The sequence below is a fragment of the Pseudonaja textilis genome, chromosome 7 (genome assembly GCF_049901715.1).
Source record: "Pseudonaja textilis isolate UNSWEBS1 chromosome 7, rPseTex1.2, whole genome shotgun sequence".
Lineage (NCBI taxonomy): Eukaryota > Metazoa > Chordata > Lepidosauria > Squamata > Elapidae > Pseudonaja > Pseudonaja textilis.
Window position 1 is genome coordinate 2,034,432 of NC_141996.1, and position 18,645 is coordinate 2,053,076.

At 47.4% G+C, this 18,645-nt stretch overlaps 3 protein-coding genes across 6 annotated transcripts in view; all 3 read left to right on the plus strand.

Moving 5' to 3' along the window:
* Positions 1 to 1,701, plus strand: part of ATG16L2 (autophagy related 16 like 2) — a 36,338-nt gene extending 34,637 nt beyond the window's left edge. For all 3 annotated transcript variants that reach the window (XM_087937809.1, XM_087937810.1, XM_087937811.1), the window contains one exon: positions 840 to 1,701. In XM_087937809.1, coding sequence (XP_087793935.1) covers positions 840 to 927 — 88 coding nt within the window. In that variant the 3' untranslated portion in view covers positions 928 to 1,701. The remainder of the gene's footprint in view (positions 1 to 839) is intronic.
* An 8,866-nt stretch (positions 1,702 to 10,567) lies between these two features.
* Positions 10,568 to 11,446, plus strand: LOC148125218 (uncharacterized). The gene has a single exon (XM_087937889.1). It carries the CDS (start codon positions 10,645 to 10,647, stop codon positions 11,377 to 11,379), a length of 735 nt encoding a protein of 244 aa, XP_087794015.1. The 5' UTR covers positions 10,568 to 10,644; the 3' UTR covers positions 11,380 to 11,446.
* A 3,703-nt stretch (positions 11,447 to 15,149) lies between these two features.
* The window catches only part of ARRB1 (arrestin beta 1), a 70,384-nt gene continuing 66,888 nt past the window's right edge, over positions 15,150 to 18,645 (plus strand). The window contains exon 1 of one of the 2 annotated variants that reach the window (XM_087937823.1): positions 15,150 to 15,486. In XM_087937823.1, coding sequence (XP_087793949.1) covers positions 15,467 to 15,486 — 20 coding nt within the window. In that variant the 5' untranslated portion in view covers positions 15,150 to 15,466. The remainder of the gene's footprint in view (positions 15,487 to 18,645) is intronic. The other variant, XM_087937824.1, reaches the window with a different exon arrangement.

Sequence of the window (18,645 nt, forward strand, 5' to 3'; positions counted from 1 at the left end):
TTCTCTGAAAATACAACCTACCCCAAAGTCAGTCCTAGCTTGATTTTTTACACGTGTGCCCAATATAAGCCCTAACCCCCCCCAAAAAAATAAGCCCTAATTAAGATCCCACCCACTCCAGAGTGGAGGAGTAAAAATTGAGCTAGGATGGGGATGCAGTGGGGGTGGAGTTGCCCTAGTACCTTTGGACAGGTGTAGCCAGGCCTTGCACACCCCGACACCTGCCTTGCCGGCCCATTTCTTCTGCAGTCGGCAAGGCTGGCCAGGCTTTCCTGAAGGCCTCTGGAGCTGAGAACAAAGCTCAGGATCGATCCTGAGGTCTCTTATCTGCTGCAGAGGCCTTCAGGGAAGCCTTGCTGCCCACAGAAGAAGTTCTTGAAGGCCTCTGACAGTGAAAAGGAGACCGGGGGTGACGCACAAAAGTGAAGTTAGTCAGTGGATGACGTCCCCCGAAAATAAGACCCGGTGCCTTTTTTGATAGCCAAAAACATATAAGACAGGGTCTTATTTTCAGGGAAACAGGATAGAATTTACACTTCCTTATTGCCCAAGTGTGATTTGGACGCCCAAGGAATTTGTCTTCGGTGCATAAGCTCTCAGTGTACCTAAAAAATAGATCCCTGAAGGATCCTAAGACGCAGCCCTCAGCGATAGCCATAGGATACGAAAGAAGCAGCCAAAATCACACTAGGAAACCAAACCAGACAATAATAAATCGTCAAGATCCAAAGGCCTCAAACAGGAACCCTCCATCCTTCCTGCTTCCTTGCAGGTCTTATTATTGGGGGTGTGGAGAGGGGGCTCAAAAACGGCATTTCTTTCTCTCTCTCTCTCTCCAGGTCTTCCGTCAACGCTGTGGCGTGGAGTCCCTCTGGAGTACACATAGGGAGCGTGGGCCGGTGCCGGAAAGTTGTGTTGTGGAGGTAGCAGAAGAAAAGACACGGAGACCACACCTCGTGTCTCTTTGCTAGACTTTTCCCTGTGGGCCTTTCGAGGTGGATCGCGTGAGAACGAGGACGTCCCAACCATTTGGGGTGTGGCCTGAGAAGCAGGTCTTCCTTCGGTCCTGGATTCGAGTCTTCGTTCTTCCTTGCGATGGAGGAAGGAGGCAAATGGGGAGCCAGTACCCTGGGACACACACACAAACCCCGACACTCACTCGACCTGCAAATCCAAAGCTTTTAAAAGAGAAACCAGACTTAATAGCAAGAACTGGGATCTTGGAGTCTTAATGGACAGCCAGCTAAATAGGAGCCAGCCGTGTGCAGCGGCAGCCCCAAAAGCCAACGCAATCCTAAGTTGCATTAACAAAGGGATGCGGGTGGCTCAGTGGCTAAGACGCTGAGCTTGTCGATCAGAAAGGCCGGCAGTTCGGCGGTTCAAATCCCCAGCGCCGTGTCACGGAGTTGAACTCCCATTCCTCGTCCCGGCTTCTGCCAACCTGGCAGTTCGAAAGCAGGTTAAAAAAAAAATGCAAGTAGAAAAATAGGGACCCCTTTGGTGGGAAGGGAACAGTATTCTGTGCGCCTTCAAAGGCGTTTAATCATGTGGCCACATGACCACGGAGACGTCTTCGGATGGTGCCGACTCTTCTTCGGCTTTGTAATAGAGATGAGCACCACCCCGTAGATTGGAAAGGACTAGTATGTATGTGCAAGGGGAACTTTTACCTTTAACTTTACAATAAAGATGAAGTGAGGTACTGATACCACTCTGTAAAGCCTTGGTAAGGCCACGCCTAGAGTCCTGCATCCAGTTTTGGTCACCACACTATAAAAAAGATGTTGAGAGTATGGAAAAAGTGCAGAGAAGAGCAACCAGGATGATGAGGGGACTGGAGGCTCAAACATACAATGAACAGTTGCAGGAACTGGGCCTGGCTAGTCTAGGGAAGAGAAAGACCAGGGGAGACAGGAGAGCATCTTCTAATATTTGAGGGGCTGCCACAGGGAGGAGAAGGAGGGGGTCAAGCTATTTTCTAAAGCCCCTGAGGGCCAGACAAGGAATAATGGATGGAAACGGACCAAGGAGAGATTCAACCTGGAAATAAGGAGAAACTTTCTGACAGGGAGAACCATCAACCGATGGAACAGAAGTTGCCTTGGGAAGTTGTGGGAGTGTCATCCCTTGAGACTTTCAAGAAGAGACTGGACTGCCATCTGTCAGAAACGGTGTTAGGGTCTCCTGCTTGGGTGGTGGGGTTGGGCTAGATGACCTACAAGGTCCCTTCCAACTCTGGCATTCTGTATTCTGATTAATTTTTTAATTTTATTTATTTTGTCAAGCAAGGATTAGATAACAGGTATAAGGATAAACGTGATGACGAATACATGAAACGGATACAAACAAAAAGGAACATTAGGACAGGAACACTAGGCATTTAGGGGGGGCATTTATGCACGCCCCCCCCTAAACGACCGGAGGCTAAAATATACAAAGAAGGGTTGCTGGAATTGGGTAGGTCTGATTTAATGAAAAGAGGGACTTGGGGTGACATGATGGCAGCCTTCCAGTATTTGAGGGGCTGCCCCAAAGAAGAAGAAGTCAAGCTATCCTCCAAAGCCCCTGAAGAGGCCGGAGAAGAAGCAACAGATGGAAACTCATCGAGGAGAGAAGCAACCTGGAATTAAGGAGAAACTTCCTAAAAGGGAGGACAATTAGCCAGTGGAACTGCTGGCCACCAGAAGTCGTAGTGTTTTGTTTTTGTTTTTTTCCCTCTCCGGTGGGACTGGTCTCTCAGGGCAACCTGATCTGCCCAATGACGGGACGGTGCATCCTTTGTGGGTAAAACATAAATTGAACACCAGAAGGTGTGGGTCCTCCGTCACTGGGAGGTTCTTAGGAAGAGATTGAGAGGCCATTTGTCTGGAATGGCAGAGGGTTCCCTGAACTCCTGTCACCTGAGCAGGGAAGTCAGTGCCTCTCTTTTCTTCCCTTTCTTTTTTTCCCCTTCTTTTGGGGGTGGACTAGATGATCTACAAAGTCCCTTCCAGCTCTGATAATTTGTAATCTTTCTTTTTCTTTCTTTTTCTCTTTCTTTCAGAGGGTTGGACTAGAACACCTCCAAGGTCCCTTCCAACTAGAATAATTTGTAATCTTTCTTTCTTTCTTTCTTTCTTTTTTTCTTTCTTTCTTTCTTTCTTTCTTTCTTTCTTTTTCTTTCTTTCTTTCTTTCTTTCTTCCTCCTTCCTTCCTTCCTTCCTTCCTTCCTTTCTCTTCCTTCCTTTTCTCTTTCTTTTTCTTTCTTTTGAGGGGGTTGGACTAGATGACCTACAAGGTCCCTTCCAGCTCTGATAATTTGTAATCTTTTTCTTTCTTTTTCTCTTTCTTTCAGGGGGTTGGACTAGAACACCTCCAAGGTCCCTTCCAACTAGAATAATTTGTAATCTTCCTTCCTTCCTTCTTTTCTTTTTCTTTCTTTCTTCCTTCCTCTTTCTTTCTTTCTTTCTTTTTTTCTTTCTTTCTTTCTTTCTTCCTTTCTCTTTCTTTTGAGGGGGTTGCACTAGATGACCTACAAGGTCCCTTCCAGCTCTGATAATTTGTAGTCTTTCTTTTTCTTTCTTTCTTTTTCTTTCAAGGGGTTGGACTAGAACACCTCCAAGGTCCCTTCCAACTATGATAATTTGTAATCTATCTCTTTCTTCCTTCTTTTCTTTCCTTCCTCCCTCCTTCCCTTCCTTCCTTCTTCCTTTCTCTTTCTTTCTTTTGAGGGGGTTGCACTAGATGACCTACAAGGTCCCTTCCAACTAGGATAATTTGTAATCTTTTTTTTTCCTTCCTTCCTTTCTCTTTCATTCTTTTGGGAGAGGTTGGACTAGATGATCTCCAAGGTACCTTCCCACTCTTGTTATTCACCCCCAGGGAGCTCAGAGACGGCAGCAAATGCTTAACCATCTTCTCCATTATGTCAGCTACCAAATGGTATAAGGGCCAAGTAAAAATAGGGGGGAAAATACTCTCTGGAAATGTGCTTGGAAGGAAGAACGAACCACAGCGTTAAACAGAGGAGGGTAGATTACACACACACACACACACACACACACACCCAAACTACATCTCACCCCTTCCGTTGGTTGTGCGTCGGCCTCTCTCCGCACTTAAAGTGCTTTTTGGGGGGGAGGAATTACTTCACACCTCTTCACCCCCAACAGCCCTTGCAAAGGATGTGAGGCTGGGCTGGCTGTTTCTCTCTTACACGTTTTCCCAGGAGGTGGGTGGGTGGGTGGGTGTGCAAGGGCTGCCCCCCGTCCCCCCCTTAGCCGTTGGCAGAGAGCATGGTGAGCGTTTGGCTCAGCTTTGATCTTGGGCCTCGGGTGCCCTGCTGATAAAGTGGGGCGGGGGCTTTCCCCCTCCTCCCTGCTTTCGTCGAGGTGTGAAAACATTTGCAAACCGAGAAACCCCTGAATGGCAGGCTGACCAAGAATAACCCGTGAACCAAACCCTGCAGAGAAAGCCTCTTCTAACTATGGTTTTATTTTGTTATACAAAATACAAAGAAGAGGAGAGGGGGAATAAGAGGAGGAGGAGGAGGAGGAGGAGGAGGAGGAGGAGGAAGAAGAAGAAGAAGAAGAAGAAGAAGAAGAAGAAGAAGAAGAAGAAGAAGAAGAAGAAGAAGAAGAAGAAGAAGAAGAAGAAGAAGAAGAAGAAGAAGAAGAAATTGAGACAGGAGGAGGAGGAGGAGGAAGAAGAAGAAGAAAAGAAGAAGAAGAAGAAGAAGAAGAAGAAGAAGAAGAAGAAGAAGAAGAAGAAGAAGAAGAAGAAGAAGAAGAAGAAGAAGAAGAAGAAGAAGAAGAAGAAGAAGAAATAATTGAGACAGGAGGAGGAGGAAGAGGAAGAAGAAGAAGTAATTGAGACAGGAGGAGGAGGAGGAGGAAGAAGAAGAAGAGGAGGAGGAGGAGGAGGAGAAGAAGGAGGAGGAGAAGAAGAAATAATTGAGACAGGAGGAGGAGGAAGAGGAAGAAGAAGAAGAAGAAAAGAAGAAGAAGAAGAAGAAGAAGAAGAAGAAGAAGAAGAAGAAGAAGAAGAAGAAGAAGAAGAAGAAGAAGAAGAAGAAGAAGAAGAAGAAGAAGAAATTGAGACAGGAGGAGGAGGAGGAGGAGGAGGAAGAAGAAGAAGAAGAAGAAGAAGAAGAAGAAGAAGAAGAAGAAGAAGAAGAAGAAGAAGAAGAAGAAGAAGAAGAAGAAGAAGAAGAAGAAATAATTGAGACAGGAGGAGGAGGAGGAAGAGGAAGAAGAAGAAGTAATTGAGACAGGAGGAGGAGGAGGAGGAAGAAGAAGAAGGAGGAGGAGGAGGAGGAGAAGAAGGAGGAGGAGAAGAAGAAATAATTGAGACAGGAGGAGGAGGAAGAGGAAGAAGAAGAAGAAGAAAAGAAGAAGAAGAAGAAGAAGAAGAAGAAGAAGAAGAAGAAGAAGAAGAAGACAGAATAGAGTTGGAAGGGACCTTGTAGGTCATCTAGTCCAGCCCCCCGCCCAAGCGGGAGACCCCACACCATTTCTGACAGATGGGAGTCCAGTCTCTTCTTGAAAGCCTCCAGGGATGAAGCTCCCACAACTTCCGAGGGCAACTTCTGTTCCATGGGTTGATCGTTCTCCCTGTCAGAAAATTCCTCCTTATTTCCAGGTTGAATCTCTCCTGGATCAGTTTCCATCCATCGTTCCCTGCAGAAGGGAAATTAAGGGAGGGAAAGGGTGGGGTTGAGATACAAGGGGAAAGAAAGAAAGAGGAAAAGGAAGGAAGAAAAGGGGGAAAAAGAAAGAAAGATTACAAATTATCAGAGTTGGAAGGGACCTTGTAGGTCATCTAGTGAGAATAGGTTGACTCCGCTTCCTCTTCTTTGGGGCAGCCCCTCAAATATTGGAAGCCTGCTATCGTGTCATCCCTAGTCCTTCTTTTCACTAGACTGGCCGTTCCCAAATCCTGCAAGAGTTTTTTCCTCCAAGCCTTTAATCCTCTTTTTTGCTCTTTCTCTGCACTCTTTCTAGAATGTCAACGTCCCCAAATATGTAGCCTTTGTATAAATGGGAGGGGGCAGTCATTGTTTATATCGTTGTATATCGGGGGTTCTTATTTTTTGTAAACAACCCAGAGTCACTGGGAGTAATCGGGTGGCCATATAAATCTAATATTAAATAAGCAAACAAATAAATGTGATACCAAAAACGTAGTGGGTTTGTATCTGACAACAGAGAGCTTCAACCATGCCAGAGTTGAGTATCTTTGTAGTAAGTGGTGGTTGCATTCGGATCGGTCTACCAAGGAGGAACTTCTGGTGGAGCATCTTGGAAGCAAGAGCGACCATTCCTGTGTGGTCTTAACAGAAGAACCAGAGTTGGAAGGGACCCTGGAGGATGTCTAGCCCAGCCCCCTGCTAACAGGCTTCCGAGACCTCAAGAGAAGAGGCAGGAGGAGGCCACAGGGGACTCTCCATCATCGTGTGGACTCAAAGGATCGGAAATTTAAGAGTGGAGTTGGGGACCAGGAAGTTCTGGCCCAAGGCACCTAACCAAGAAGGCAAAACTTCCGATTGCGCGATTGCAGTTGTCTACTTCATTTTTATTTTTTTTGACCTGCCAGTCAAACCATAACACAGCAATGAGACACAACAAGCCAACATGCTAACCTACATAACTGGCTGGAGAATTCTGGGAGTTGAAGTCCACAAGTCTTAAAGGGGCCCAGGTGGGAGACCCCTGACTTAGATGACCCTTCTGGTCTCTTCCAACTCTATCATTCCTGGCTGGCTGGGAGATTCTGGGAGTTGAAGTCCACAAGTCTTACAGTGGCCCAGGTGGGAGACTCCTGACTTAGATGACCCTTCTGGTCTCTTCCAACTCTATCATTCCTGGCTGGCTGAGGAATTCTGGGAGTTGAAGTCCACAAGTCTTAAAAGTGGCCAAAGTTGGAGACCCCTGACTTAGATGACCCTTCTGGTCTCTCCCAACTCTATCATTCCTGGCTGGCTGAGGAATTCTGGGAGTTGAAGTCCACAAGTCTTAAAAGTGGCCAAAGTTGGAGACCCCTGACTTAGATGACCCTTCTGGTCTCTCCCAACTCTATCATTCCTGGCTGGCTGGGGAATTCTGGGAGTTGAAGTCCAGCAGTCTTAAAGTGGCCCAGGTTGAGAAATACAGAACTTAAATGACCTTTCTGGTCTCTTCCAACTCTATCATTCCTGGCTGGCTGGGGGATTCTGGGAGTTGAAGTCCACAAGTCTTAAAAGTGGCCAAAGTTGGAGACCCCTGATTTAGATGGCCCTTCTGGTCTCTTCCAACTCTATCATTCCTGGCTGGCTGAGGAATTCTGGGAGTTGAAGTCCAGCAGTCTTAAAGTGGCCCAGGTTGAGAAATACAGAACTTAGATGACCTTTCTGGTCTCTTCCAACTCTATCATTCCTGGCTGGCTGGGGGATTCTGGGAGTTGAAGTCCACAAGTCTTAAAAGTGGCCAAGTTTGGAGACCTCTGCTTTACAGTAGTAGAACTCACTCAAAGTCTTCGGCCCTGGGGCTATAAAAAAAAATCCACATAAATCAGTGAAATGAGAATGTGCCCCCTTCATGCCACCAAACCACCCCTCCCCAAACATTAAGGGTACCTACAGCCCCCCCAAACATTCCCCTTTACAAAATGGATCTGAGTCACAAACGGTTGAATTGTAAAACCGGCTTATCTCAACTTTGGCAGTTTGGACTTCGAAACCCAGAATTCCCCACCTAACGATGGGTTTGTGGAGGATGAGAAGGAGAAATGAGAGGCCCTCCGTGCTCCCTGAAGTGGGTTGTTTTCTTGCAGGTGTTTCGTGATCAGACTAGGTTATATCATCAGTGCTAGTGGGGTGTGGAGGAAGAGGAGGACTGTGGGGGTCCATGGTGCTCTCTGAGCTTGGTAGCTTTGTTGTAGACATTTCATGACCCAACTAGGGAACATCATCAGTGCTAGAAGGGAATGGAGTTTGCAAGGAGGGAGGAGGAGGAAGAGGAAGAAGAAATGTGGGGTTCTTGATGCTCTCTGAGTTTGGTGTTTTTCTTACAAACATCTCATGACCCAACTAAGTAACATCCTCAGTACTAGAAGGGAGTAGGGTTTGGGGGGGGAGGGGGAGGGGGAGGAGGAGGAGGAGGAGGAGAAAAACTGGCGTCCTTGGTGCTCTCTCTGAGCTTGGCTGTTTTCTTGCAGACATTTCATAACCAAACTAGGTAACATCCTCAGTACTAGAAGGGAGGAGGTTTTGGGAGGAGGAGGAGGAGGAGGAGGAGGAGGAGGAGGAGGAGGAGGAGGAGGAGGAGGAGGAGGAAAAACTGGGGTCCTTGGTGCTCTCTGAGCTTGGCTGTTTTCTTGCAGACATTTCATAACCAAACTAGGTAACATCATCAGTGCTAGAAGGAAGTGGGGAGCTTTGCTCTCTAACACAGCCCGCTAGGGACTTCTGGGAGTTGAAGTCCACCCCTCTTTTAAGTTTCCAGGGTTGTGATAACACTGTTCCAAGCACCCCTTTTCTGCTTTGGGGGAGTCACCCCAAAAAGAACCAGCAACCGAAACCCAACCTCCCAATGGTCAGTCCTCTTGGTGGAGATGCACCAGGTGAGGCTGGAACCAGCTGAGATCTCCTGCAAAAATCCTTGCAGGATCAGGTCCCCGGCCTGGAGTTCTTTGCTTTTGCAAAGCCCCCCAAAGGTTTGGTTTCTCCCAATTAGTAGAAGGTCCTTTAAAAGGGCCAAGGGGGGGCGGTTTTCTTTCCTTTTCCCTTGGAGTTTGGGGTGTCCCCTCCAGAGGTGAGTGCAGGCAGGTGGGTTGATCTGGTTCAGGGGTCCTTTGATTCCTCCCCCCCCCCCAAAAAAGGCTGGGTTTGGCTCTGCAGTGAAAGCCACTTTGTAATTAAATGAAAAAGAAGGGAAGGAAGGAAGGAAGGAAGGAAGGAAGGAAGGAAGGAAGGAAGACAGACAGACAGACAGACAGACCATCGCCTAGGTGTTTTTTCTACCTGTTTTGGTTAAATGTTGGTTTGTTGCCTTTGGAATAAAATATATTAAAATGACCTGAAAGTTGCAGCCGGGCTAAGCCTTTTGCACAATTTTAATGCCCTTTAATCACTTGAGACTTTGAAGAAGAGATGGGACCGCCGTTTGTCAGAAAATAGTGGGGGGCATTTGGTACCCAAACTTGGCAACTTGAAGACTTGGGGAGGCTTCAACTCCCAGAATTCCTCAGCCAAGCTATGCTGAGAGTTGGAAGTTCACAAGTCTTCAAGTTTGGAGACCTCTGGTGTAAGGGGGTCTCCTGCTTGGGTGGGTGGTGGGGTTGGACTGGATGACCTCTGAGATCCCTGCCAACTCTGTTTAATCTGTAACGGGTTGTGTTAAGGCAGAAAGGGGCTACCGTTTTCTCTTTTTTGAAGGGGTTTTGTGTTTCTGGGGGGGGGGGGGTTCCTTCCTTGCCATTTGTCCCTCAACCCGGAGCCCTTCATAGATTGGGTTTCCATGAATTTCTTTTCCTTTTCTGGTTTCAAGATTGTGTTAAAATTTAATATATAACGTGGAAAACTAAGGGGGAAAGAAAAGGCTGTAGGATAAACAAGGAAAAAAAATGTTATCTTGCTTGTTTGAGGACGGTGAAATAATATAATTGCTGTTTTGCCAGACATTTAGTGACTACAAGCCATGTTTAGAACAATTATTCATGCTTTTGGGGGAGGGGGACTACATTTTTCTTCTTTTTTTCTTTTCTTTCTTTCTTTCTTTTTTGCTATTTTAGCTTAAATAAACCTTGAATGTTGAGTTTAAACAACCCCACTAGGGATTTCTCAAAGGAAGCTGGGTTAACCAAGATGCTCCTCTCTGTTGGAAGCAATTAGCATAACCGGCTCAACCAAGTTTACTTTTTCCCCCAGTCCATTTTTTCCTCCCTCTGTCGTGAGAAATATATATATATATATATTTTCTGCCTGAGAGACGAGGATATTTGTAGTTCAGGATTGAACTGGATGAGGGGGGTCCCTGGTGCTCTCTGAGTTGGGTGGTTTTCTTGCAGATGTTTCTCAACCCAATTGGGGAGTATCTTCAGTGCAAACAGGGTGTAGCCAACACCGCCGAGGACTCCAGAGTCATCCTTCCCATCCCTCCCACTTTCCCTCTCTCCTTCCTTCCCTCCTCCTCCTCCTCCTCCCTTTCCCAACCTTCCTTCCTTCCAGGCTGGGAGGTGATTGGCTCCTCCCACAGGGCGCAAAGGAGGAGCAAAGGGAGAGGAGTCTTTGCAGGAAGCAACGTTGTTCACTCTAGATTAATCCTTGAAGCTCTGTGTGTACTTCGGTTGGTTTTTTACACTTAATTGGGCACTTTAGTTGTTGGCAGCCATTCAAAGGAGAGAAAGGTGAGTGCTTATCTCGAGGGACTGTTTGGGACTCATTACGGGCTGGGAATGAACATCATTCCAAGACATTGAAATAAAACACGAGTTGTTTGGACCAAGCGTGTGCGCTTCATTATGGTCTCAGGAAGCCCTTGGTCAGAACATGGAATAGGGCAGTGGGGGTTGGAGTAGATGACCTCCAAGATCCCTTCTGGCTCTGTTAACTCTGGGATGTCCATCTCTCTTGTCTTGTAGGAAGAGGCTCCTGAGATCTCCTAGGGTTGGGGCCAGGTCAACTGGATCATGTGGCAGGAGGACTATTTAAAGAGCCTGACTCGGCTGCCGGAGGCTCTGGACATGGTGGGAGTTTCCACTGAGCTCCTCAGCGTGTCCTTTGCCCCGAATGACCAGGAGAAATGGGACCATTCCTTCGCCAGGAGCATCGTGGGCAGCATCCCCACCATGGTGGAGATCTTGGAGGACACGGACTTCTTCCTCCTCCTCAACAAATTCTCCAACCTTCTGAAGGGCTTGCAGACCGCTGGCCTCCTCCACCCGCCCTCCGAGGAGCAGAAGAAGCTGTCTGAAGAAGGCGTTTTGGAGATCCTGTCTCCTGTCTCCAGGCTGCTGGTCATGCTTTCTCCGTGGAAGACCTACCTCAGCTTCTCGGGTCTCCGCGACTTCCTGGAGGAGATGGAAGACGACTGGGAGGGGCCAACCTGCGTGGAATACCTGGCCCTCTTTCAGCAGGTCCTGGAGGAGCTGGAGCTGTGGAAGACTCTGGTTTGCTTCAAGGTCCTTCATGACTTCCTCACCTTCCATCATCCATCCCTGACGCGGTGGGCTTCTCGTCCCGAAACCCACGAGAAACTGGGCCCCCTGAATTTCTTTCCCACGTTGGTCGAAGCCAAGGAGATCATGGATGTCGGGATGGAGTTTTTCCACGACTGCCTGGCCGACCTGCATGCGGTTCTCCACAATCTCAACAGGGTGGAAGCCATCGTCCCGTATCCAGACGACTTGGGTATCGTGTACTAACTAGCAGGACCATCTCAAAAAAAGGGGGCTGGTCCCTTAATCGCTGATAACCGGCCGAAAATGGATGCTCCTCTACAATCCTGGGCCTGACTGACTAACCCTCCAAATCCTAAGCTTTCCTCCAATGGAATTAATCGACATTGGGTTCACTGACTTGGTACCTCTGTGTAGGCGAGTGAAGCCTGGAAGTGGACGCCATCTTGGGAGACATCATCTTTCCCGCACCCTGTTTTTAATCAGGGGTTCAGTGCCTCTGTGCCGAATTGCTCTTCCGATCGTTTTCAATAAAATTCATGTTTTATTTATCTAAAGCTGTGTCTGGTGTGTGATTTTAGGCTAAAATATTATGGGCGGAAGCCGGGACCCACAATGAGGGTGTGGGCATGGAAGGTGTGGTGAGGCCCATAGATAGTTTTCAGGTATCCGTTTTTCTCAACGTAACGGACAGAGCCTGCATGCAAAGTGGGGTAGGGTTTCCTGCCTGAGCAGGGTTGGACTAGAAGACCTTCAAGATCCCTTCCAACTCTGTTATTCTATTCTGCTTTCTATTCTATTCTGTTTTCTATATTCTGTTCATTCAATTCCATTATATTTTCTATTCTATTCTCTTTTCTATTCTATTCTGTTTTCTGTTCTGTTTTCTATATTCTATTCCATTCCATTCCAGTATATTTTCTATTCTATTCTGCTTTCTATTCTATTTTCTATTCTATTCTATTTTCTATATTCTATTCCATTCCATTCCATTATATTTTCTGTTCTATTCTATTCTGCTTTCTATTCTATTCTGTTTTCTATTCTATTCTGTTTTCTATTCTATTCTATTTTCTATATTCTATTCTATTCCATTCAATTCCATTATATTTTCTGTTCTATTCTGTTTTCTATTCTATTCTGTTTTCTATTCTATTCTGTTTTCTATTCTATTCTATTTTCTATATTCTATTCTATTCCATTCAATTCCATTATATTTTCTGTTCTATTCAGTTTTCTATTCTATTCAGTTTTCTATTCTATTCTGTTTTCTATATTCTATTCATTCAATTCCATTCCATTATATTTTCTATTCTATTCTGTTTTCCATATTCTATTCTATTCCATTCCATTATATTTTCTCTTCTCTTCTATTCTCTTCTGTTTTCTATTCTATTCTATTTTCTATATTCTATTCTATTCTATTCCATTCCATTCAATTCCATTATATTTTCTGTTCTATTCTGTTTTCTATTCTATTCTGTTTTCTATTCTATTCTGGTGGATTAGAGCAGGGGTCTTCAACGTCAGTTAATACTTAGTTTAGGTAATCTTTAGCATGACTTACAAGGTCTTCCCATAGTTCTGCAGCTGTTACAAGGTGAAACCAAAATTGAACGATTGCTTCTATTACCTGGGTTTTATGACTGGGTCGTTTCTGATCTATAATTTTTCACAGAATACAGATAATTGAAAGAGCTTCGTTGCATTACATTCTTGACTACCTTATCTTTCCATTGTAGGGGACTACTTAAAAAAAAGTGGTGTTATTAGCCACCCAAACCTCAAAAATACACCCCCCCCTCAAAAAAAAACAGGTTTCCACAATTTTGGCTGTTACTGTAAGTAGTAGTCTGTTTCCTCTTGGTCCTTAAGTTTCGTGGTTGATTCCAAAGGTTTGCCTGAGGCCACCGACTTCGTGGTCTCGTCCGTGTCTCTTTCGTGACCACAGGGCGGATGTGGTGGAATACCACGATCCGGAATGGTTTTCATCTTCCCAGCGTAGCCGACAATCCTGGGATCCCATCCAAGCCTTGGTCAGATGTGGCCTCCTCCTCCTCCTCCTCCGCTGTACAAGCACCGAGCCATTGCACGGACAGTCCTCAACTTACGACGGGCTGCTTAATGACCGTTCCAAGGGACAACGGACATCCCCAGCAGTGCAGAGAGCCCTTCACTTTATGACCCAACATTTCCGCTGCTGAGAGAGACCATCGTTACGTGCATTTTGCGATCTTTTCTTGCCCACGTCGTTAAGTGAATCACCGCGGATGTGAAAGTGAGCCACAGGGTTGTTAAGCGAATCTGCTTCCCCCTCCCCCGTTGACTTTCTTGTCGGAAGAGATCGTAAAAGGGGAAATCACGTGAACTACCCCCACCCCCCAGGACTGTCATAAATGTGAGTCGGTTGGTGGTCATCTGAACTTGGATCCCGTGATCTCAGCGAAGCTTCAATGGTCATAAGTGGGAAAAATGGTCATAAGTCACTTTTTTTTTCGGTGCTGTTGTAACTTTGGTCACTGTATTTGCCACCCGGATTCAAAGTTCTGGCAGCTGACCGGTTCTGACATTCTAGCCACCTACCATCATTGGCTTGTCAAGGGAGACAGGAGAGCAGCCTTCCAATATTTGAGGGAGGGGCTGCCCCAGAGAGGAGGAGGAAGGGGGTCAAGCTATTCTCCAAAGCCCCCGAAGACCAAACAAGGAACAATGGATGGAAACTGATCAAGGAGAGATTCAACCTGGAAATAAGGAGAAACTTTCTGACAGGGAGAACAATCAACCCATGGAAGAGAAGTTGCCTTCAGACGTTGTGGGAGCTTCATCTCTGGAGGCTTTCAAGAAGAGACTGGGCTGCCCTCTGTCAGAAATGGTGTTAGGGTCTCCCGCTTGGGTGGGGGTTGGACTAGATGACCTACAAGGTCCCTTCCAGCTCAGTTAATCAAAACACAACCCCTGGGGGTTTTTAAGAAGAGATTGGGCAGCCATTTGTCTGAAAGGGTACTATAGGGTCTCCTGCTCGAGCAGAGGGTTGGACTAGATGACCTCCAAGGTCCCTTGGGAATCTCATGGAATGGGGAGGCTGGCGGAGAATGGCGGGACCTCCGGCTTTATCACAGGAGGGGAGGAAGGGAGAACACCCCCCTCCTCCCCCTTTCCCAGGCTTGGTCGTGAGGTCGCCGCTTGCGTCCGTCCGCCCCTCCCCGCCCCTCTCGCGTGCACGCGTCCCCTCCCCTTCCTGAGCCCGGCTTGGCAAGCAGGCAAGCTTCTTTCGCCCTCCCCCTCCCCAGCTCGCTCGCTCGCTCGCTCGCCATCCCTCCCTCCCTCCCTTCCTCCCGCCTGCCGGACACGTGATGCAGGGGCTGCAGCCGGGCGGCGTGTGAACGCGGCTCCCCGCGCCTGCAAGAGAGGGGCTGCTGCCTGGCGCTCCCGGGCGTGACGCGGCGGCTGTAGGAGGAGGAAAAGGAGAAGGAGAAAAAGGAGGAGAAAGAGAAGGAGAGGAAGGAGAGAAAGGAGGAGGAGAAGGAGAAGGAGAAAAAGGAGGAGGAGGGAGGGAAAGGAGGAGGAGGAGGAGGAGAAAAAGGAGGAGGAGGAAGAGTAGAAGGGGGAAAGGAGGAGGAGGAGGAGGAGGAGGAGAAAAAGGAGGAGGAGAAAAGAAGGAGAAAAAGGAGGAGGAGGAAGAGTAGAAGGGGAAAGGAGGAGGAGGAGGTAGAGGAGGTAGAGGAGGAGGAGAAAAAGGAGAAGGAGAAAAAGGAGGAAGAGGAAAAGCAGGAGGAGGAAGAGTAGAAGGAGGGAAAGAAGGTAGGAGGAGGGGAGGAGGAGGTAGAGGAGGAGGAGGAGGGAAAGAAGGAGGAGGAGGAGAAGGAGAAAAAGGAGGAGGAGGAAGAATAGAAGGGGGAGAGGAGGAGGAGGACAAAAAGGAGAAGGAGAAAAAGGAGGAGGAGGAAAAAGGAGGAAGAGGAAAAGGAGGAGGAGGAAGAGTAGAAGGAGGGAAAGGAGAAGGAGGAGGAGGAGGAGGAGGAGAAAAAGGAGGAGGAGAAAAAGGAGGAGGAGGCGGAGGCGGCGTAGCAACTCCGCTGCAGCGTCCAGAGCTGCTCCGCGGACCGAGCAGCCCGGAGCCCCGCAGGCGTCGGCGAGGAGAGCCGAGGCAGCACCCGGCGGAGCCCCGGCAGCCTCTCCCGGGGGAAGCGGACGGCCTGCGCCGCCCCGCCCGCCCCGCCGCCTCCAGGAACGACCCGAGCCGCCCCGACGGAGCCTCGCCCGGCCGCCGCTCGTCCCCTTCCTGCAGCCGGGCTCTTCCCCGCGCCCGGCCCGGGCCAGGGCGGCCTCGGCCATGGGCGACAAAGGCACCAGGTCAGCGGGCTCGTCGGGGGAAGCGGGGGTGGTGGAGGGTGGTTCCGTAGTCTCCGCGCAGCCGGACGCGTGTCGGGACGTTCTGACGACCTCTGGGCCGGAGAAGGGAGGGGGGCTGCCTACTGCTCTTCGCCGACCCCCCCCCTTCCTGACGCGTGTCGGCCGTTCTGACGACCTCTGGGCCGGAGAAGGAGGGCTGTCTTCGCCGTTCCTGACGCGTGTCGGGGTCTCTGGGCCGGAAAAGGGAGAGGGGCTGCCTACTGCTCTTCGCCGACCCTCCCTCCTTTCCTGCGCCTAATGCGTGTCGGGCCGTTCTGACGATCTCTAGGCCGGAGAAGGAGGGGGCTGCCTACTGTTCTTCGCTGACCCTCCCTCCTTTCCTGCGCCTGACGCGTGTCGGGCCGTTCTGACAACCTCTGGGCCGGAGAAGGGTGGGGGCTGCCTACTGCTCTTCGCCGACCACCCCCTCCTTCCCTGACGCGTGTAGGGCAGTTCTGACGACCTCTGGGCTGGAGAAGGGAGGGGGCTGCCTACTGCTCTTGGCTGACCCCCTCCTTCCCTGCGCCTGATGCGTGTCGGGCCATTCTGACGACCTCTCGGCCGGAAAAGGGAGAGGGGCTGCCTACTGCTCTTCGCCGACGCGCCCCCCTCAGTTCCCTGCGCCGTCCGGGATTTATTTTGGTGTGTGTGTGTGTGTGTGTGTGTGTTTAATCTGGTGGTCCTCCTGCTAATCGCCTTCCCCGCCCTTTGAGCTCCGTGGGGTTGATGCGGAACGTGGGAATGGGCCCCGCGGATAGATGCGTGTTCGAGGGGCGGAGGATGGGTTGAGGGTGGGGGGTTTCTCCCGCTGGGTTTCCTACTAAACCAACCCCTCCCCGAAGGCTGTTTTCTTTTCCCCTTCTTTTTTTAACCCGGTTGTGTGAATTTTCCGCAGTCTGGTTTGGAAGAAGGGACAGCGCCAGTGCTGAAAAGAGGAGAGAGGGGGGGGGGGAAAGGAGGAAATTGGGGAGGGAAAGGGAGCCCCCCCCATTTAGGGGGAGGGAAACCCCCCCACCAAATAGTGGCATCTAATCTGCAATTCATTTGTGCCAACGCTTGGGGGGAAAATATAGCCAATTCTGCCCAAAATCGGGTTGAAAAGGGCACCAATTGGGCCTGACAAGAACCTCTACATTAAAGGTGAGTTTATGACACCAGGATACCTAATGAACTAATATAACGTTGGGCACGGAAGCCTCTTGTAAGCATTCAACTGCCAGTCCTTAGCTTGTTTTCTTTCTTCCTTTCCTTTTTTCTTTTAATATATACATAAAAAAAACTTTATTAAACAAATTCTACATTTAAAAAAAAAAAACCAATGAAAAAAAACATACTTCCATTCATTGCAGCCTATTTGCAAGTAGCGTTCCCTTACTTGGACATCATCTTAAGGATATAGAATATTGCTAAAATATTGTTTCTGTAAAAATATATATATATATATATATATATATATATATATATATATATATATATATATATATATATATATATATATATATATATATATAAATATAAATATAAATATAAAAATATAAATATAAATAAATATATGTATAAAAATGCTCAGAACAAGGGAAAACTTCATAGAGTTATGGATAACAAAGTTACGGATGTTATTAACCAATGTAAACACGGTTACCATATCGTTGCAAAATGTGGAGATTTATTTTTTAATTGTTGAAACGTTGAATAAATGAATTTCTTTAAAAAAAAGAATAGTACTAAACATTATGACCATTGTTTAACATTTAATTTGTGGCACGTTCATATATTTACGTAGTTATTTGCATATTTATGCATAAATGTACATGGTTATGTCTATTCATCCCAAATTATTTGATCACACCATATAACCTTGCTAGGATCATTTAGAAAAAGGTTTTAGAGTGTGCAGAAATGGATGGAAATGAAGGAGAGAGAAGCGAGAAGGAGGCAGAAGTGCTGCAAATTTATGGAATTTATGGTATAATTGGCTGCAAGGTAGACACAATATAGAGAGACGAAATGAAAGGGAGGGAATTTTTCATCCCACACCCCCACCGTAAAAAGAAATATTAAAATTGGGAGGGGGAGATACTCATTGTCCCCCCCGCCATCCTTCTGCGCTGTATGATTTCCCCCCTTGAAGCACCTTTTCCTAAATTTTGCAAAATGGAGCCTCCCCATTTAGAGGCACTCTACCGGACACTGAGGACTAGCAGCGCTGAATGGGCAAGAGGCAAAGCTGCAGCTTGGAGCTTGGCTTTCCTGTAAAATTGGGGCGGGGCACGGTTGGCCAAGGCTGCCCAGAAGGAAGTGGGAAGGCTGGGTTGTTGATCCCGCCTCCTTTCCCCCCCTACCCCATCAAGACTGGCAGGGGATGCTGGGAACTGTAGTTCCGTACAGGTGAAGGCCCACTAATAATCCATGTGGCCCCTGGCTTCTTTGAGTGGGTGTTTGCTGGTGGTCATATTTTTATATATATTTGTGGATGGATGGATAGAGAGAGAGAAAGAGAGAGAGATTTGAGAGAGAGAGAGAGAGAGAGAGACAGAGAGACAGAGATATATAGATATAGATATATTAGAGATAGATAGATAGATAGATAGATAGATAGATAGATAGATAGATAGATAGATAGATATAGAAATAGAGATATATAGATATATTAGATAGATAGATATAGAGATATAGATAGATAAATAGAGAGAGAGAGAGATAAATAGAGAGATTTTTTATAGAGAGAGAGAGAGACAGTGACAGAGATATATAGATATATTAGAGATAGATAGATAGATAGATAGATAGATAGATAGATAGATAGATAGATAGATATAGAAATAGAGAGAGAGAGAGAGACAGAGACAGAGATATATAGATATATTAGATAGATAGATATAGAGATATAGATAGATAAATAGATAGATAGATAAAGAGATAGAGATAGAGATATTCCTACAATGGCACGGTGAGGTAGGCCAGGTGGTGGGAGTGGCCAAATGTCTCCAGTCATAATCCACCATGTTGTCTTTGCTGTGAACCCAGTTTAACAGGGATTGATGGTTAATCTGAGGTGTTTAAATGGGGGGCCTGGACTTCTGCGATTCCAGAAATCCCACTTGCTAGTAGGTTTAGCGC

Bases quoted from the DNA above. Each gene is read 5' to 3' on its own strand.
- LOC148125218 (XM_087937889.1), top strand. From the start codon at position 10,645: ATGTGGCAGGAGGACTATTTAAAGAGCCTGACTCGGCTGCCGGAGGCT.